We start from the raw sequence: 21977 nt of genomic DNA on the forward strand, positions 1-21977 counted from the left end.
ATATTATTCATGTGCAAAACAGAATGATACAATATAAAAATCTATTCCATTTTTTTTGGAAACCTAATTGACCATATATGTTTTTTTTATATGAAATACCTAATGCATGGAAATAATTTTACCAATACATATATTGATACTTTGTTGAAGTCTCGAAACTTTTTGTTTGTTTATCAAATTTTTTTTAACTTTAAAGCTCAAACTGGTATTGATACGATAGGTTTGGTATCTATAAATTAGTTAAGGTATCGATATTTTGTTCAATGTATCGATAAATTTATTTTTTAAAATTTTTTTAACTTCGAAGCTCAAAGTGGTATCGATACCAAGTCAGGGGTATCGATACTTAGGTCCATTACATGATATTGTCTAACTGCTTGAAAGATAGATTTTGAAGTTTATCTCTTACAACTATTTCAAACAAATTGTCACTTAAAACTTATCGATTTTGTTTCAAAAACAATATTTATTTCAAACCATTACATTTGTAATATCGGTCTCAAGTATCAAATTTTACATGTATGATTTACATGATAAGACAAAAAAAATCATCGGCTTCGTCAGGCTGAATGTGTGCCACAACCCATGGGTATTGGTTGCGAGAAAGATTTCTTCTTTGTACAAAGATTTCTTCTTTGTACAAGTTGGGGTTCTAGCTCCTCTTCTTCATCTTCAACTTCACCTCGATCGTCGTCTTTATATTTATCTCCTTCCTCTAAGGTTGAGTGCTATGTCATCGTAGGTTGCCATCGTGTGTCCTCCGTTCTATAAATAGGTAGTTGAAAAGATGAGCCACATTGGTAGAACAATGATGTTAGGGGTGTTTGTGACACTAACGGCGTACAAGTGTATGGTGTTGTATACACCGATTGCATATAATATGGTGGAATTTTCAGAGGCGGTGGATATGTCGATATTGATGTGTAATATGCTGGGGACAAATGTGGTACAAAAAACATAGCTGCAGAATTACAAAAGGTGTTGAAGCAGGGTACGATGGTGTGCAGTGTGGTGCTTGTGTAAAAAATACATGGTTAGTGAAAGCACCAGAATAAGTCTAGCTATAATGACTGGGAGGTGGTGCTTTAACAGCCCGATTTTTAGCGATACCAAAAACAGTAGTTTCGGAACTCTGTTTTCTAGTGATTAAGTCCGTAAATGTTAATTATTAATATTTACGAGGTTATTATAGTATTATACTAAATCTTGGATTTTGCATCTAAAATGAAAAACCTTCTTTGATCATTATTTGAATAGATAACACAACCATGATATTGGTGGAAAATTCAGATCTGTCAATGCTAACATTAATCTATACACTCTTCTAACATCAGTACAATTCTCTTCAGTCTACAATTTCTACCATTTTGTAACAAGTCAACCAATATATATCATGAATGATATCATATTTTTAAGGAAATGTACCGATAATAATACTAGTAACAAAAACCTCCCCATGAGCTCGAATAACACAAGCTCTGACAGTAGCCTCAGCTTTAGATCTGATAATCGTATATTTAATCTTCATTTTATTGTTCTCTACGCTACTATTATATTCTCGATCGTCTATTTTTCTGAGGAGTGGTCACAGATTTCATACTTTGTTTCTCGTTTCAGTCTGTCCAATTCAAACAATCTCGTTTCCAATGTTCCTTAGAACCACATAAATACAAGCCTCATATATAGTCAACACTCACCTCAATGAGTTTTTCACTATGAATACAAACCGATCTATCCATTTTACAAACACTTCCAATACTGGCTGCTGATGTAGTCGGGGATCTCAAGTTACTTGATTTCGGCTTATCTTTTCTTGAAAATCCTGACGGATAAGTGAAACAACTATAAACATCTTTTGATTACATCGATGGAGGATTCAAAAATGATCTAATTGTACTCTGTTTACCACAATCACGGAGTCTCAACTTGGTCTATTTCCTTTCATTGTATACGTCTTCCACTTTCTATGATCGTTTAGATAAAATTACAAACTCTTTCGATTTCAAAGCTCTCATTAACATTTGTACATCTTCAATTAGACCCCATATAAAACGAGTCCACATTTTAGCTTCTATTGGTACTATATCTCTGGTATATTTACCAAGTCTGATAAACTCTCGTTCATTCTTTGTTACAGACATAATTCTCTGTTTTAGCTCTAGAAATGCTCTGTGCCTCTTTTCTAGGTACAGTCAGATGATGTATTTCTTCTTGAACTCTAATTGGAAGAGTTTTCAATTTTCTTGATATTTAGCAAAACCTGTTGTCAAATTTATTCATCTATGATAAGCTTCACCTTTCAAAGTGACATAGTGCTTTAGACTGTCTTCAGAAAAACATACTATTTCATCAAAACTTGCTGAGTATTTTCCAACAATATTCAATTCTAGCCGAATCATCATCAGTTTCATCCCTGAATTATTTAGCTCCATGTTTCAAAATCTTATTAACTAGAGGTTTGTGAACACTTACCAGATTTTGAGGACAAAAGAATGCTTTGGAAGGTACCATTAGTGGTGAAGGTCGTGGAGCCACAAGATTAGCTCGCATAACTCTAAGAATTATTAGTTTATCTTTTAAAAGAAAAAACCTCTTGTTTCACTATCCAACCTCTGCGGAATGACACACTATAACTAGCTCATTGATTGGAAGCGAAAACATTACCATTTACCTCATCTAATACTACATAATTTAAACTCAGCTGACAGTCAAGTCGAATCATACTACATCACACTATCCCAAATTAATGAGGCATGTATTTCTAGATTCAACACAGGCTATGTTCAGTCCTAGAATCAACTAAACCGTAGCTTTGATACCACTAAATGTAAAACCCCTTATCTGTCCAGTCGTAGGACCTGAGCTACAGAGTGCTACAGTTAAAGCTAAAACAAAACACATTCAATTCACATCAATTATTTCAAATAAACGTGATATTTATTCAAAAATACACAATTAACATTCAAATTATACATGAATCATACAATCATAATCACTTCAATGCATAATCACCCAATATAAATCTTTCTCGGGCCTTATACAAGCTTATGTATTCACTAGTATCAACCTAAAAATTAACTAGGACTAATTTGCAACATTTTTGAAATTAAATATCAATTATATCATAAATAAAGCCTTCCAATAATCAATCATGTCATAAACATTCAAATATTATTAAATACAATTAAATCTGAGCCTTAATTGAGCTTACGAAAGCTCAAAAATTGACCCAAAAACACATAGCGATCAAATCGTAATATTTTAAAAAGATAAAGGAAATTATGCAACACAGGGGTCACACGGTTGTGTGTCCAGGCTATGTAACTCACTGAACTCGTGTGGATCAAATTTCAAATTTCATAAAAAATCACACGACTGTGTGACAGACTGAAATCGTGTGATACATATACTTCTTAATTTCTAAAGAGCACACAGCCGTGTCACTAGCCTGTGTGTGACACATGGCCTTGTGTCAAACCGTGTGGTGCAAAAATAAGTCACTACATGCACAGCTCAATTAAACCATTCAAAGGGACCTAAAATGCACATTTAGCCAACACAAATACTTGTTGAAACATACACTTTCCATGCCAAAAATACAACTTGTAACTTCTTCCTAAATACTTTACCAATATGCCACATTGGAACCATCACAATGAATATCTAAGAAACTTTCAAAATATTCATCCAATTCAAATAGGCATATAAGCTTATGTTACAACTTTCAATTTATCAAAATAACTTGTCAAAATCTCACTTCATTGACCTCACTTTATTTCACACCAAACTTAACCATTTAGGCTTCAAACATAGCTACTATCATTTAACATACATGCATTAAAATTTCATCCTAGCATTATCTAGAATCGACCTCTTTGTTACTTCAAAATTATGAACACCTTAACCACACACACATATAACATTCATGTTTTCAAGACATACAATATAACCTTTCAAAACTAACATTACATATAAACCATTTCAACAACTTTACAAAATTATCTCTTAAAACTCAAGAACACATATTCACATCCAAAACTATATACATAGACTTACCATTTAACACCATTTTTAATATCATTTCCATAGACCAAAACTTATACCACCAAATCATATTCAAAGCCAAACAAACTTATCAATCCAAACTAGTTATATTAACCTGTGGAACATTAGAACCTAGTCATTCACTTGTCACAAATATGGTTATTCACTTGCCACATGCATATCTTATAATAATACCAAATCATCCAACATCATCAACACCATTAAACCAAGATCATGAACATCCAAGATAATTTAAACAAAAATACAACCCTAAATACAGGACACATAACCGAATCTGTAACAAAATAAAAGACTATCGAATCAGAGGCTAAATAGTGTGAGCTCTGAGTTGATCCGATCGACGCATTCCACAAATTAACCTATTCAGAGACAGAAAAGCAAACAAGATAAGCATTACGACTACTTAGTAAGCTCATATGACATTTAGACAACATACCTTGACCTTAAACTAAATTAAACTATTAAATCAATTTGGTAATTATTATGGCATTCTTGTCTTCCTTGTACTTCTGTATACATTTCCACAAAAACAACCAATAGGTTAGTTTATTTATACATCAAGAACTATTAATGCAAATCACATATACTTATTCAAAGATTTAATATAGCAAAGCATATAATATCCAATTCATCATCAATTTATAACACATATACTTAAGTTCTCATTCATAGCACATTCAATCATGCTCGTTTTGAAACATTAGAAATTACTTCATTCAATTTTTTATTCACACACAATTCATACGTGTAATAATCAATTTCATAATTAATCTTTCTATTCATTTTGGAATTGTTTACTTACTATTTTCGCCCGGAGAACTATAGTAAATTTACTTTGGATGCACGGGATAAGATTGCTCACACAAGTTGTAAATTGGGACATTAACCCGTAGCTATGGAGAATCTGCAGCACATGCAAGATCTTAGCCATCGGTAAGTTATCCATCATCGGTACATAGTACCTGATAAATTATAAACACTGGCATATAGTGCCTGATACAATATAAACACTGGTACATAGTACGTGATAAACTATAAACATTAGCACATAGTGCTTAATACAATATAAATATTGATACATAGTACCTGATAAATTATAAACACTGACACATAGTGCCTGATACAATATAAACATCGGTACATAGTATCTGATAAATTATAAACTCCGGCATATAGTGCCTGCTATAATTAAACCCTAATGACATGTCATTTGTATCTTAGTTATTCACTAAGTTTACACGGGCCTTAACACTGTCTTAATAACATTTTAATCTTTTTATCACCATTCTATACATATCATCGTTTCACATAACGTTTCATTCATACAAGATTATTATTGTATTCATACTAATTCAATCTCTATAGCCATATATACGCCTTCATATTTAAAAAACAATCCAAATACATTTTAATATTGACATATACACATCATTCAATCGTATCACGACTTGATCAATCAATACTACTCATCTATTCACTATTATCATTTAACTCTCTTATATTACAATTTAGTCGATAGATGTCATATTAATAAAATTACACTTCGTATATAAAAATTAATAGGTATAAACAAAAATTCAAATATAATAATAGAATACAATAAGTTCCATATGAACTTACCTAGAAAATAGCAACCAACGAGAACTTGAGGACTAATTTGTAATTTCTCCTATTTCTCAATTATTATCGATTGATCCAAATCCAATCTATAATAATTCATTACAAATTATCTTTTCTAAACATCTTATAATAGAATATATTAAGCATGTATCAACTTAATTTCATTTTTCAGATGTCCCTAAATTTTTGATTTTATTCAATTTAGTCCCTAAGACCGAAATTTTCACATTTAAGCCACATTTTTCAACTTGATTTCAATTTCATCCTTGTACAGTCCTCTAAATTCAATAATTACGTAAATTTCATATTAGTTTCAATATTTACATTTTAGTCCATAAACTCAAAATTAACAAATTTCACTCTACAATTTAGTCCCTATTTCATCTCCAAGTTTAACCAATAATATAATAGCATCAAAAAATGCAAATTTCATTAATGGTAACATTTAAGATCTTTAAAAATATCAAAAATTAACACCCGAGTTAGCTACACCGAGTCACAATGATATCAAAAACATAAAATTCATGAAAAATGGGTTGATGTAAGCTCACCATGCAAAGTTAAATGCTTGAGCCCTAAGAGAGTTTTCTTCAATGGAGGTTTCGATGGAAGGGATGAAGATGAGATAGTTTTTTCTCTCACCTTCCACCTTATACTTATTTGTTTTACTAATAATATCTTATACATATATTAATATTTAAAAAATGTTAACATTATTAATTAAAATCCCTTCAAACCGTGCACTTACATGCTAAAATGGGTTGACTTCCAATATAAACCTTGGTTAATTATCATTCAAGCCCTTTTAATAATTAAAAATCAATAGCAATTAACTTTTATGATATTTACGATTTAGCCCTTATACCTTAATTAACTATCAAATCATTAAAATTTTTGAACCAGAATTCAATTAACCTATATAAGAACTTTGTAAATATATAATAGAAATATTTACGAGCTTGGTTTGCAAAAATGAGGTCCCAAAACCTCATTTTCTAAAACCATTAACTTTAGGTTCAAATCACTTGTACCTTGACCAACTTCCACATAACCAAAATTATTAGACCATAATTTAGTATAATATAGTAATAACCTTGTAACTATTAATAATTAAAATTCATGAACTCAATCATTAGAAAACGGGATTTCAAAACTACTGTTTCTAGTACCGCTTAAAATCAGGTTGTTACAGGTGTAGCCATCGGTGCCTCTTATTGGGTTGGAGCCTGTGTTGAACTCATCTCAACACCTTTTCCACACCTTAGATTCTGGTTTGATCGTTGTGGCCTTCTTGGACTACGTTGCCTACCCCTCGCCTCCTTCGGCAGTAGATATGGCTTGTCGTGGTGTCTCAACCATGGCATGTACTCCGAATCAGTCGCCAATTCCCAAGCAACAATTGGTTCACAGATAGGTAAGAAATCATACCTATGCTCCCAAATGTTGATATATTACTTGTGAAATTTAAGCTAATCTTCATCGGTTTTCCCCAACAAGTTCACCTTGTGCAGTGCTCTGATGTCTTGGGGTGGCAGCAGAATAGTTTACCTAAACCCAAATTTGTGCATCACTCGATCAAATTCGTGCATTTTCCCTGTGGTGTAAACTATCAACGACACCTTCACGTGTCAGATATTGCTATTGAACAAGAATTTGGATAGGACCCATTCAAACTATAGTACGAAATAATAAAGTTTATTATCTTCTTAATATTAATTTTGAATCCTTACATAAATATTACATAATTAAAAAGTTTAAAAAACTAACTTTAGCTTTCGATCGCTGATCTAACAATAGTCGAATATCTTCAAGCTCCTCCAGTTGTCCCACATAAATCGGGTCATGGTTCCACCTATTCAAATAATTTTTTTTTTAAAATCGGCTTAATTAAATAATATAATGATAATTATATTATAGAATTAATTTTACCTTGTTACGAATGGGAAAGTATAAGGGTAGTTGGCTCGGGGACGTAAAAATGGTAGCTAGATCCATGCCCATGACTGTAGAAGGAGTACACAACCACCATTTTTTTATTTTTTGTGGTTGTGTCGTCCGACACATCTCTTGGTACAACTCGCCAACACGACTAACCCCCAACTAAGTCGGCACGCTTTTTTTAAGTTCACGAGTTGTAGCAACCATCTGAAAAGTACAAGAGTTCAAAATTTATCGAGTATCAAAACACCTCCGATTAACCTCAAGATGTACACTCGGGCGTGTTGTTCTCTTTCAACGGGACTTGAACTCCCGTAGAGATTTCAAAAATTTTCTTGCAACCATTTCATCTCTATCTGGTCACCGAAAAGCCTTTTTGGCACCTTGCCGAACAATTACTCGCAAGTGTCACTCCAATCGCCAATTGCCACCGATCCCATAACAACTGGCCTATTCACTTGTAAATCGAGCTATAATTGAACGTCCTCGAGTGTGATTATACACTCACCGCATGGAAGGTGAAATGTGTGTCTTAGGTCTCCATCTTTCCACTAACACACTGATAAGTGTAGGGTCCAATTTACACCCCCGAGCATACAAAACTCGTGCAAGAATCCCACAACTTCCAAATAGGGTTCAATCATATGCGAAAATATTGTAGATAGATTTTGCATACACGACTCCAAAATATGATCTTCGGAGTGATTATAAAAAAATAAATAATAAATAAAATTTAATATTTTTAACAACTTAATAATGAACTTAAATAAAATTATAAAAATTAAAAATATTTTCTTACCATTTATAGTTGAATCGTGGAAATGTGGTTGTCATTGAAACGAATAAGAGTATTTGTCATTCCAAAATTGAATTAAAATGAATAAAAAATCGAATTAAATCAAGAACTTAAGAGAATTTTAATTAAAATTTTAGAATTAAATTCTTGAAAGAATTGAGAGAATTAAGAGAATTGATAGAAATGGATTTGATTGAAAAAATAAGGAAAATATTTGGGTTTATATAGAAATAAAAATTAGACGTTTTTTTATGGTCGTTAGCAACTGGACCGTAGGGGGAGGTTACCGTTGGGTGAAAAAGCATCCAGCTGGACACGTTTCCCCTTTTCTCCAAGACTAGCCTATTCCGGTAAATATGTTACAAATTGGCCTAATCACTCAATTAATTTTTAAAATTGACATTTTTGCCTAATTTAGCCTTTTTTTTCCTTCCCAAGAAACCCTAGAGACCACTGCTCTTTCAGCCGCCGTTGATGGTCCACTACGACCGACAATGCCACAAAAAATAACCTCTCTTTTACCCCTTCAACCTTTTTCTTCCTTTCATCCAGTGCCGCCGTGAGTTATCGTGGTCCTCCGTTCACTGCCGCTATCTTGGGCGGAAAACGACACCAATCAAATCCTTTTCCTCTCTTGTTTTTATTTTCTGAAATGGTTCCCTCCAATACGAAGGTATAATATGTATAGTTAGGTTATATTTCTTTACAAAAACAATATGATTGCGGGATACGCTATAGATAATGTTAAATGGTTCTGGAGGGCCATCAATTTAAAGTATAGGAGTATGCATTCTTGCAAAAAAGCAAATGAAATTAAAGAGATCAGTATTGTCGTGTTTTACAAATAAAATCGAAATGATATACTAAAATATGGTATAATATTATATAGAAGAAAAATATATTGAAAAAACCCTAAACGATATATTAAAATACTATAAATATAACATTGTTGATGCAGAAGCTTGATCAGAGGAAGAAAGCCCAGGCTTGGCTCAAGCTCACATGATGGTAGCACAAGATCCCCATCTTAATTCATGAGCAAAATTTGATAGACTTGGTCCAAGTTGAGTGTCATGTTTCACACCCTAAACTTTGGTTAGCACTTTTAACTTGGTTTTATTATTATTTTTTCTAAGAAATTAGGTAAGATTTAGTATCTGGAAAAAAATTTTAAAATTTTTTTTAATTTTGATTTATATAATGATATGGCACTCTAATATTAGGGAAAAATACTAAAAAATCCATTTTTTTTTAAAATTTACCGAAATAGGCTCGGTATTTTATTATTTATCGGAATGGACCATTTTCCCTTAAATCACGTCCACGTAAGCGCGAAGTCAGAGGATATGTCAGCAAATCGCGTCCACGTCAGCGCGCTATGGTGACGTGGCAATAAAGCGCGTCCTTGAAAGAGCGATTTGTGTCCACATCATCAAAGCGCGCTGACGTGGAAGCGATTTGCTACCACGTCGCGCGCCCTTGAGGACGCGATTTCACTGTTTTTCCCACGTTAGGATTTTTAGGGTTTTGGAGAGAAATTAATTAATTAATTAAAATTAAATTACGTTTTGTAATTAAAATTTATTAAATTTTAGGGTTTAGGGTTTCATAATTAAATTAATTAAAATTTATTCAAAATTGGATCACGTTTCGTGTTTATGGGTTTTTAAGATAAAATCAAAGCAGGATGATTTATCAAAAGGATTTTCGCAGTCGCGCCCACGTGTATGCGCTTTTACTACAGTAGGTCCTGGAAAAATAATTTCGAGTTGACGTTTCTGAGCAAATAGTATAAAAAATGCTTCAAGCAGGATGCTATATGCGAAGAATTTGTGAAATCGTGCCCTCCTAGACGCGCTTTTGCTACAGTTGGTCCTGGAAGAAATAATTTTGAGTTGACGTTTCTGAGCAAATAGTATAAAATCGCTTCTACCAGGATGCTTTATGAGAAGAATTTGTGAAATCGCACCCACGTGGGCCGCTTTTGCTCTGATGAGGTCTGAAAAATTATTTCGAGTTGACATTTCTGAGCAAATAGCATAAAAAAAACTTCAAGCAGGATGCTATTTGAGAAGAATTTCTGAAATCGCGCCCTCGTGGACGTGCTTTTGCTACAGTTGGTCCTGGAAGAAATAATTTCGAGTTGACGTTTCTGAGCAAATAGTATAAAATCGCTTCTACCAGGATGTTTTATGAGAAGAATTTGTGAAATCGCGCCCACGTGGACGCGCTTTTACTACAGGAGCATGTTTGGGCTGAGGCTATAAATGAGGAAAAAAAATGTTCTCAAAATGCATAAGTCACAGCAAAAATAATTTAGAGAGGCTAAGAAGGTTAGAGTTTCAAATATGAGTGAACGTATTAGTGATGTTATTTACTATGATGGTAAGGTTTACCACACCGAGAATGGTGTTATTTTTTTGTCGGAGAATATGGTGCGACTGGTTTTTAACCAGAACATAGATTTGATAGAACTTCGTAAAAGAATTAGGCGTAAAATTTTCGGAACGACGCCAATGAAAGTTTTGTCTATCACGTATCGATTTTATTCTTCTGTTGATCTGGTGACATATGACTCGTTCAACATAAAAGGTGCTCATATCTTGGAGGCAATGGTGCAGGTGCTCGTAGCTTGGAGGCAATGGTGCAGACTTATCTTGCTAGTGGAGCACCTTATATTGAGTTATATGTACAATTTACATTGCCAAATGATGTACTTGCGACCGGTGTTTGAAATGTATACACGACCCCTGGCCGACACTCGATTAGCGGGTTACAAAATATGGAACAACCCATGTTTGGTAGTGGTGTCGAATGCACATCCCCTACAAGACACTCTGTCGGTGGATGGGACATGTACGTCGGTGGCTCGATGTTTGATGCTAGAAATACGTACTGGGGAATGGTATCAAGTTCTAGTGGGTGGAAATCTACATCCAATTAGGGACGTTATGAAATGCCCAGAAGAAGGGATGATGTACTCCCTACCAAGTCAACCGGTGAAGGGACCTCATACGCTACAGATGATTGTTGGTTAGAAGATGACTCCGATGTGGATCCACCTCGAGAGCCTGGGGCCGATGGTGCAGAAATTGGCTTATTTTCTGAACCGGAGCCTATTTCAACAAAACCTGAAGATGCTGAAAGTAGTACAGATGAAAAAGAAAATCCACAATTCAGAGCATACTCACCTCCAGCCCACATGCATAATGTCAATCTTTCTGCAGATGATGCTTTAGAGTTTCCAGATCTACCACACCGGTTGATTGATCGTACAAGTTTAGGGGTAGATTCGGGAGAATTTGAAGTTGGTAATCAGCTGACCAACAAGGATAGTTTTATTGGTGCTTTGAAACAACATAGCATCAAAAACGGCGTTAACTACTACGTCGTTAAATCCAAATCTGATAAGTTTGAGGCGAAGTGTGCGGTGCAAGACGGCACATGTTCATGGAAAATCTATGCCTCGTTAAGGAAAAGGACAGGGTTGTAGGAGATTAAAAAGTACAAAGGTCCACATACATGTGCTGCAGGTACAGTATTGACGGTTTCTGAATAATACTTTTATTATGTAATGTTGCATTATTTAATGTACCCCGTTTATAGGTGTTTCACAAGATTATCCCAAGATGGATTCAGCTATCTTAGCTAGCTTGATACTGCCCACGGTAAAAGTAGATCCCAGAACTTTAGTGTCGGTGTTAATTGCTAATATTAGTAGCCAAATGGGGTACACGCCCTCTTACCGCAAGGCTTGGATACCTAAGCAAAAGACGTTGGAGAAGATGCATAGTGGGTGAGACGCCTCATATAATGAAATATGGCAGTGGTCTCAGGTGCTAGAGCGATACGTCCCAAGTGCCATCACAGACCTTGAAACGGAACATGCTTACTACAACGGTCGATTGCTACGTGGATGCCAAGTGTTCAAACGCCTGTTTTAGACCTTTAAGCAATGTCGAGACGCATTCCCATACTGCAAGCCATTGGTACAAATTGACGGTACCTTTATGTTCGGTAGGTATACTCATCGGCTATTGCTTGCAGTGGCACAGGATGGCAGTGGAAGAATTCTTCCAATTGCATTTGCAATAATACCAGGGGAGTCGTCTGATGACTGGGATTTCTTTCTCTCTAGGTTAATGAGGCATGTGTGCCCCCAACCTGATATTTGTGTTATTTCAGATCAGGGCACCGGTATACTAGTTGCATTTGATCGACGAGGAAGCTTATGGCAGCACACACACCATAAATATTACCTAAGACACATTGTTTCGAACTACTACAGGCAATATCCATCTAAGAGAGAACGACGACAAGTGACCAACATGAGTATTTAGTCTATATCTGTGTTATTTCGTTTGTCAATTTGAATTAGTTTTATTGGTAGAAGTGGTATGTAATATTCGTTATGAACTTATATTGGCAGGGTATGAAATAAATAAATATCGTTTTCACCAGATGTTGGCAATTTTACGTTCAATTAACGGAGAAGGGGCGAACTACCTCTGTAACATACGTTTCAAACAATGGGCACAAGCATACGACGACGGCCAATGATATGGCCATATGACATTGAACCTGGCTGAATGCATAAATTCTGTTCTAAAAGGAACACGCCATCTACCGATAACATCGGTTGTGTGAGAGACATTTTCGTTTGGCGGCGCTATTTCCAAAGCGAGCAGCAAGTATGCAGGCCAGATGCAGGGAGGCCATGTATGGTGCAGTAAGATAGTTCAAGAAATTAACAAGGCCAATGCGAGGGCAAACACCATGCACACAGTGTGTCACGATCGAGACAATTTATGGTTTTGCGTGACAGAGTTCGACAGGCCGCACCAAGGTGTTGTTGGCGGGAAATATCATGTACACGATATCGGGCAATATCGTTTGCACCAAGATGTACTTCGTTATCCATGCGCTCATGTTATTGCAGCTTGTCAGAATCTCTGTCTAGATCCGATGAGCTATGTGGACGAAGTGTACAAATTAGAAAATATGTACAGCGTCTGGAGACACGTTTTCCAACCGGTCCCAGATGAACGTAAGTGGCCGCCCGTATCTCTTGCTCCTTTTAACCTGTTATCGGATAGAGAATTGCGTCGTAAACCAAAGGGTCAACCTTGCTCGACTAGAATACGTAACAATATGGATATCCGAGAAACAACCAGTCAACAGAAGTTGTGCGGATGGTGTAGGAATCCAGGCCATATAAGTCGATCATGCCCTAACCGGAATAGTTGAATGTAATTGTAAATAAATTATATTTTTTCAATTATTTATTGATAATTGTATTAATTGTTAGTAAAATTATCAAATTATATCAAATTATTAATTGTTAGTACCAGTCAAAACATTTTTTCAAATCTAACATTATGTGAATGTACAAATATTAACTGATAATTGTATTAATGGTTAGTAGAATTATCAAATTATATTTAACTTAAGGGTTAGGGTTTTAAAGTTAAGGTTTTAGGGTTTAGGGTTTTTAAGTTTAGGGTTTAGGGTTTTTAAGTTTAAGGTTTAGGGTTTTAAGTTTAGGTTTATGGTTTTTAGGTTTAGGGTTTGGGGTTTTTAAGTTAAAGGTTATGGTTTTTAGGTTTACGGTTTGAGGTTTTTAAGTTAAGGGTTAGGGTTTTTAGGGTTAGTGTTTGAGGTTTTTTTAGTTTAGGGTTTATAGTTTTTAGGTTTAAGGTTTAGGGTTTTTAGGTTTAGGGTTTGTGGTTTTTAGGTTTAGGGTTTGAGGGTTTTAAGTTAAGGGTTAGCGGGTTTTTAGGTTTGGGGTTTGTGTTTTTAAATTAAGGGTTAGCGTTTTTAATTTAAGGGTTAGGATTAGGGTTAGGGTTTTTAGCTTAAGGGTTTATGGTTTGTCATTTAAATTATGTATTTAATTATAATTTATAAATTTATAAATTTTTAATAAATTAGTTTAGGGTTTTTAAGTAATAACTCAAAAAAATTTCTATTTTATTACATCAAATAATATCAAAATATTTGTACAAATAAATTTAAATACAAAAATCAATCTCCGTGCCTACCGGATTCAGTGCCACATGGCGGCCGTCGACGGTTACGCGCTGGATTCCTCCTTTGTCCAGCTTCCGACGGCAGTTATGGTTCCTACGGCGGGGATCCTAGTTCTTCCGATAGGGCATCTGGTTGTCGGAGTTGGGACGATGATCCACCTTGAAAGAATAGTGAATGTGGAGGTGTTTCCATCACCAACGGCGACGGTGTTTGAAACTCATACAATGGTGGGGATTGGTAAAAAGAAAAGCTCACCGACGGGCCCTCTTGCGATCCCTCGTGCGCCGCTGGCCTATACATCGGCGGTCCACTCGGCGTAACAGGAAATGGAGCTGAACCGGGTCATTGGCTCTAACCTGCCATAGGACTTAGAAAAGGATACATATAAGGGTTAGGATACATAAAAGGGCTAGGAAACGCACCTGGCATCATCTGAAAAGGCGGTTGCATGGGTATCATCGGTTGAACTGCTGGGTCGGGTGACTGTGTCGGTGCTCTCATTGGGCTTGGTGATTGCATGGCCGCTGGTGATGGGCCGAGTGAATGTCTGGGCCTCGTTGAGAGGTCAGCGTCGTCGTCTCCTCGTCTTTGATTTAGAGGCCTGCGCCTTTCCCTTTGGACACATATTTGCTGCTGCCTCTCCTCTGGCGTCAGTAAATACGGCTTGCCATGGATCCTAAACCATGGCATGTATTCTGGCACGCACGCTAACTCCAGAACGATGATTGGTTCTCGAGTAGGTATATATTCATACTGATCTTCCCACATTTCTATGTACTCGGACCAGTATCTCGGTCAATCCGTATTCAATTGCCGAAAGTCAACTTTGTGTTGATCGTCAAACACCTCAGGTTCCACGGAAATCGGTTATCTACATCCAAACTGTCGTAGCACTCTGTCTGACTGGTGCGGCTCCACGGTCGCGTAGCTGATCAACGCGACTTTCATGTACCAAGCATTTTGATTTTGTAAGAACTCATTCGAAATTACTACCCGAATTATCGGATCCTTATATGGTGTCCATTGAAACTATATGAACAGTATAGAAATATTAGTTATATATATAATACTAATTACTAATTACTAATTACCAATCAACTAGTGAATGATGGAAATATCAACTTTATTTAATACTTACATGTGCTTCCGACTGTTGGTCTAATAGAAGTCGTATATCTTCAAGTTCGGTAGGTAATCGAGCATGACTTGCCGGATGGTTCCACCTAATTAAATAAACTTTTAGCGTACTTTTATTTTTAAATATCTACATAATAATTGTAAAATCTAATATAAAATTTACCTCGTTATGAGTGGGAATGTATATGGGTGGTCCACTCGAGTACGTAGAAATAGAAAACGAAACCGTGTCCATGACTGCAGTAGTGACAGGCAACCTTCGATTTTTGCTCTCCTCGGTCGCGTCGCCCCGCACATCTCCCGATATAATGTGGCCAAGACGGCATACCCCCAACTCAATTCACCGGTTGCTCTAAAATCAACGTGTTTCAGCAGCCATCTTAGATGTACGCGGCTCCGTGACAAGTCCGACATCAGATAACCTCCAATTAACTGAAGAATGTATGTCCGAACATATCGGATTCTTTCTATTTCAGTTGAATCTTCATCTGGATCCGGGAATGTGTCTTGCAACCAGCTCATCCCGATCTTACCTCCGTTCATTTTCTCCGGAATAGCGCCCAGAAGTTCGTAGCACACCGCTGGCCAATCGCTAGATTGGGCAGACCCCATGACTGGGTACCCGTCCACTGGTAATCCCAATTGCAGGCTGACGTCTTCCAAAGTGATAGTGCACTCTCCACATGGAAGATGGAATGTGTGCGTCTCGGGTCTCCACCTCTCGATCAACGCACTGATTAGTTTCGGGTCCACCTTGCATCCCCGGCCTACCGTCGCCACGTGCCAAAAACTCGCTTCCCACAGGTAGTTCTCTACCAACGGTGATAGAGGAGCATGCATATTCCAGATATTACATTCCAATACCCGATCTACAGACTTTTATAACAAATAATAAATTAATAATTATCTAAAAATGCATAAATAAAAAAATCTTAAATAATATTTAAAAATTAAATTTAACACTTACCATCTTCATTTGTTCCACGGATATGTGGTGCTTATCAAGACGAGTCAATCCTCCGTCCATTACTGAAATCGTACAAATTTTTCGGTTTAAAAATTAGGGATTTAAGAGTAATTTTTTTCGGTTTAAAAAAATCAATTTTTTTTAAAATTATTTAAAAATAGGGATTTAAGAGAAATTTAAAAGGAAATTGAGAGCTAATTGAGATTAAATATGAATTTGAGAGAAATTTGGAAGGAAATTGAGAGGAAATTTGAGAGAAGATTTGTTTGTGAAAAAAAAAGGGGGTGGGGGTATTTATAAGTTTTTTTTTTACCGTTGGGGGTGGGGAAACGGTCAAATTTTTTACCGTTGCACTGTTCACGAGCGATCTAAATCGCATCCCTAGGGACGCGCCACTTCATCAAAGCGCAGCCACGTCAGAGCGCTTTGCTGACGTGGTAACAAATCGCGTTCTCAAGGCAGCGTTTTGTTGCCACATCAGCATAGCGCGCTAACGTGGACGCGATTTGCTGACATATCCCCTGACTTCGCGCTGACGTGGACGCGATTTAGGGGAAAGGGGTCCATTCTGGTAAATAATAAAATGCCGGGCCCATTTCGATAAATTTAAAAAAAATTAGCTTTTTTTGGTAAATTGCCCCTAATATTACATCACATCATCATTTAAATATTTTATAAAATTATAATTTTAAGTGATAATATGATGATACAATATCAAATGTGTCAAATAAATAAAATTGAAAAAGTTGTTAAGTTTGAGGATTAACGAAAATAATTCAAAGACTAAGTAGAGAAAATTATCAAAATCGGACTTTATCTCTTTTCTAAGGTTTAATATATCATTTGGCACTTGAATTTGAAAATTTTTTAATGTGTTACCTGTGTTGTTTTTGGTCTAATTTAATATATATATTTGACAAAAGTTATATTTTTTACACCCAAAGGTTACAATGCTAACTTTTTAGTGTCTAATTTGGATTTTAGGATTTATTTAATGAAAGTTAATCGCTAATAGTATTAGGTTTAAATTTTTATGATTTTGTTAATAGAATAAATGTAGTGTTAATTGTGAATTTATTTTATTTTTCATTTAATTTGTCAAATACAATCTAATTAATGTGAATTAATTTAAGTTTAGGGTTGATATGATGAAAGTTAATTACTAATATTATTAGCTAAGAATTTTATAAAATCAATTTTAAAGCTCGAATTAAAAACTAAAAAGTTAATATTGTTACCTTCATGTACCTAAATATATATAAAATTTTTGTCAAATGTAGTTATCATAAAGACAAAAAAACATATGTTACAATAAAAAAATTTAAAACTAAAACACCAAGGTAAATTAAAGGTAATTAAGTATAACGTTTTTGCTGTATAAAAAGGAAGGTACTAAAGTTTAGACTTTAGATGCACTATTGAATTTGTGCAGACAATTATTAGCCACACAAATGAGTTTAGATGAGGAACAGTCCTAAAGACATGATCAAAAAGCCTCTCATCTCACTTCCAACGTGTCATGAAATGAGTGGCAGAGATCTCATATCTTGTTCCACCTCACCACCATTTCATCATTCAGAGTGCACCTTCCAAAGCTAAGGGTCTCTGAGCCTTGTTGTCATCCAATCAATTCCAACAAAAATCCTCCATTGTTGATGGTTCAAGCCTTTCCATCATACATTTGACACCCATCTCTTTGCATAAAAATTATGCAAATGAGGACCCTCAATGCAGCAACTCCAAGTTTGACACCTCTCTCGGTTCTTTCTGAGACAAGAACCGAGACCAGAAAAGCACCATTGCTCCCCATTGCTTCACCACTCAAACTACCCAACTCCCCGGCTTTTATTAAGACCCAACCAGCTTTGCACCAGTGTTTTTCAAGAACCTTGCATGGGGGTTTACTGCTACTGTCATCACTTCTCCCCAATGGTTTCGCTAAAGCCTTGTCATACGAGGAAGCCCTACAGCAGACTACGGGATTCTCCTCGTCTGTTGATTTTGACCCAAATGGGATCCTTGATACCGTTGTCAGTTTTGTAACTGAGCATCCCACGGTTGTAGCTGGTGGCACCGTTGCTTTAGCTGTTCCTTTGATTTTGTCTCGTCTGTTAAAGAATCCAAAGCCATGGGGAGTTGAGTCTGCAAGGAGTGCTTACGCCAAGCTAGGTGACGATGCCACTGCTCAGTTGCTGGACATAAGGCCTCTCAAGGAGTCTAGAGATGTTGGTAGCCCTGACATTAAGGGATTTGGGAAGAAACCGGTGTCAATTGCCTACAATGGTGAAGATAAACCAGGGTTCTTGACAAAACTGTCTTTGAAATTCAAGGAACCTGAAAATACTACCTTATTCATTATAGACAAGTAAGCTTCTGAAAACCCTATGCCTTGTATATATTTGTTCATATGTGAATTCCCAGCATTGTCTATGAAACCTTCGTTTCTAGTTAAGGATCCACTCTTATTGATGATTGTATCACTGTATCTGAGATTAAATGGTTTGTGTGTTGGTTGTGGAGGAAGAATGTAGAAATGTATATGCCTATACGGAGGCTCATTGGCCTTAAGCTACACAATAGAATATGGCCATTGCCTCTATCTTAATTGATCCTAACCCATAAATTAACTGCATTTTGTTCCAAGGGTTGAAGGTTTCTAAATTGATAGTCTATACGTTCTTAACCGTTGAAGTGTGTCCTTTAAACATATGTAAGCATTGGCTGACAAATATTTTATTTGTAACTATATGCAGTTTGTTTGTAGGAAAGATGAAATTAGAACTTTCATTTGATTCGTCTTCTAATATTGCTTTAAATTTGTGTTGAAAGCCAGATTTGATGGGAATTCCGAACTGGTTGCGGAGTTGGTCACTGCAAATGGATTCAAAGCTGCTTATGCAGTCAAAGATGGTGCTGAAGGACCACGGGGATGGGTGGTATGTGCTGTTCTAAATCAATTTTTTTTTGTTTCTTTCTCCATTTTTTCTAAATTTAGCAATTGCATCTTTTGAGAATGGTTTCAATTTTGCAGAACAGTGGTCTTCCCTGGATACAACCAAAGAAAGGTCTTGACCTTAGCAATTTGACAGAAGCATTCGCTGAGGCCTTCGGAGTACCTATCTTCATCTCCTAATTGCTTATTCACTTTTAAGATTTTGATGTCATAGAGAGACTTTTCTAGATCTTGAATTGATTTTGTTGGAAAGTTCTTCAGCCTTTCTTATTAGTTTTCTTCTATATGATAAATGGTTGTGATAATCTGCAGGAGGGATCAGATGGCCTTTCTGTTACTGTGGGGATTGCTGCAGCTGCAGGGTTAGGCCTTTTGGCTTTTTCAGAGGTTAGGTTTTTGAGTCCTTTTAGTACAGTACCTCTGATTATATATATACACACACACCTCGAAACAACTCAAATTGTGGGTTTGCCATATCTTCTGCAGATAGAAACGATCCTTCAACTTTTAGGCTCAGCTGCTATTGTGCAGCTTGTAAGCAAGAAATTCCTGTATGCAGAGGTAAGTCTCCACTTTATATTAAATTGGATAATCAAATGTCCTAAAAGCCTAAGCCCTGTGTAGAAAGTAAGTGCAAGATGAGCAAAGATAAATGACCATTGCATGGTCCAATAGGCAACAGTACACTCATCCAGTGACTGTTTGTTCTAAATGCTTAAGCTCATACAAAATGATATGGTTATGAACAAATATGGAATGTGTCACTTAACTTATGTCTCTAGTTCCGTAAGGCCAAAACATAATGGTTTGACTTTCTACTCTGCTATTTGTAACAGAACCGAAAGCAAACACTTAAACAAGTTGATGAATTCTTAAACACGAAGGTGGCTCCTAAGGAACTTGTCGATGATGTAAAGGTATCCAACCTTGATATAGACCTTGGTTATTATTTGTATGCTATTTTTATCTTGCATGACTAATTTTTCTATTTTTTGTATTTGCCTGTGAACTCAGCAAATTGGAGCAGCCCTTTTACCAACAACTACCACTAGCAAGGCTCTTCCTGCACCTACGGAGGAAAAACCTGAACCCAAAGTCAAAGCAGTGGCAGAAGCCCCTCAAACAAATTCAGTTCCCGAAACAGTACCCGAGGCAGATGGAATCACTGGATTTTCAAGACCGCTTTCACCATATGCTTCTGTAATGTCACTTTTTATCACTCCATATGCTGTTGTATGTGCTTGTATTAGAAATTGAAAAATGCTTATGTTTCCATTATTTATGGTGGCAGTATCCAGATTTGAAGCCTCCAACATCGCCTACTCCATCACATCCTGCCACTAGCAAAGCTATTCTTTCACCTCCAGAGGCAAAACCGGAGCCAAAAGTCGAAGCAGCAGCAGAAACCGCTTCTCTAATTAATTCAGTTCCCAAAACAGATGGAAACTCCGGATATCCTAAACCACTTTCACCATATCCTTCGGTAATGTCTCACTTTTATTACTCCATGAATTCCTTGTTTCATCTTATAGTATTTTATAAAGTACTAGAACCTGTTGTTTAATTTTCCCCTTCCTACAGTTTCATGCACAAAGGAAAAAAAATGCTTACATTTGGCATTTTTTCCTATCTTTATGGTTGCAGTATCCAGATTTGAAGCCACCAACATCTCCTACTCCATCACAGCCCTAGTTTCATGGTTTCATTACACAGTGTCAGTTTCTTCGGCCAGCGAAGCAATTGGTTGGTCGGGAAACTTTAAAGCTATCAAGTAAGTTGTGTAATCTACCCCCCTGTTAGATGGTTTTCGAGCTTATGCAACGATTGTATCGAAAAATGAGAATCTCCCAAAAGTCTGTTGCAATCATCTGTGTTAATTCATTTGGCTTTCTTGTAATTACTAGTTATATTATAGATCTTACTTCATAATTTTGAAAGAACCCTTTTTAGCATTTTGAGTCAACATTTGAACGAATAATACGATGCAAGCATGTGAAGGTGTCAAGGCATTGTCTTTTGTAGATCAGATGTGAAAAGATATTTGCTTTAATTACATTGTTTTTGAAGATTCAAGTAAAATATCGTAGATAGTAGAAGTTCGAATCTCAAACTTGGACTCGATAGTGGTAAATTCCGAGTTCAATCATGTAAAACTTTACTAAAATACTACTTCATGAATTCATCATGTAAATGAACATATGCTCATTTAACAATCTACCTTCATCTTTATAATGGAAAACCTCTAATTTTGGCTCTCAACATTTATATTTTTTTTCCGTTTGATTTTTTTAAGTTAAATTTGATCAGAGTTTACTTGTGTTTTTTATCTGAAATACTAACTAAAATGTTAAATTATTAAACATATTAGTCCACATGTACTCCTTGTTATTTTTTGAACTTTTATAATTTTTGTGAATTTTGAATTTTTATTTTCTTGAATATTTTTATAATTTTAAATTATTTGTTAAATT

At 35.7% G+C, this 21977-nt stretch overlaps 1 protein-coding gene across 2 annotated transcripts; it reads left to right on the forward strand.

The window, feature by feature from the left end:
* The first annotated feature begins 18103 nt into the window (after positions 1-18103).
* LOC105791542 (rhodanese-like domain-containing protein 4, chloroplastic) lies at positions 18104-21527 on the forward strand. Of its 2 annotated transcripts, XM_012619643.2 has the most exons (9): positions 18118-18918; positions 19387-19489; positions 19585-19665; positions 19819-19893; positions 19993-20067; positions 20343-20423; positions 20521-20706; positions 20798-20989; positions 21151-21527. In XM_012619643.2, the coding sequence occupies exons 1-9, from the start codon at positions 18263-18265 to the stop codon at positions 21196-21198; spliced, it is 1497 nt and encodes a 498-aa protein (XP_012475097.1). In that variant the 5' UTR covers positions 18118-18262; the 3' UTR covers positions 21199-21527. The 2 variants fall into 2 exon arrangements, with proteins under 2 accessions (XP_052490893.1, XP_012475097.1); XM_052634933.1 differs by lacking the exon at positions 20798-20989 and having other exon boundaries at positions 18104-18918.
* The last annotated feature ends 450 nt before the right edge of the window (positions 21528-21977 follow it).

Source organism: Gossypium raimondii, chromosome 8 (genome assembly GCF_025698545.1).
Source record: "Gossypium raimondii isolate GPD5lz chromosome 8, ASM2569854v1, whole genome shotgun sequence".
Lineage (NCBI taxonomy): Eukaryota > Viridiplantae > Streptophyta > Magnoliopsida > Malvales > Malvaceae > Gossypium > Gossypium raimondii.

What these genes read in the sequence shown, in the direction of transcription:
- LOC105791542 (XM_012619643.2), top strand. Translation starts at nt 18,263, where the DNA reads ATGCAAATGAGGACCCTCAATGCAGCAACTCCAAGTTTGACACCTCTC. An exon ending in AAGGACCACGGGGATGGGTG is followed by an intron (nt 19,490 to 19,584) that starts GTATGTGCTGTT and finishes TCAATTTTGCAG; the next exon opens with AACAGTGGTCTTCCCTGGAT. An exon ending in CACTTTCACCATATCCTTCG is followed by an intron (nt 20,990 to 21,150) that starts GTAATGTCTCAC and finishes TTATGGTTGCAG; the next exon opens with TATCCAGATTTGAAGCCACC.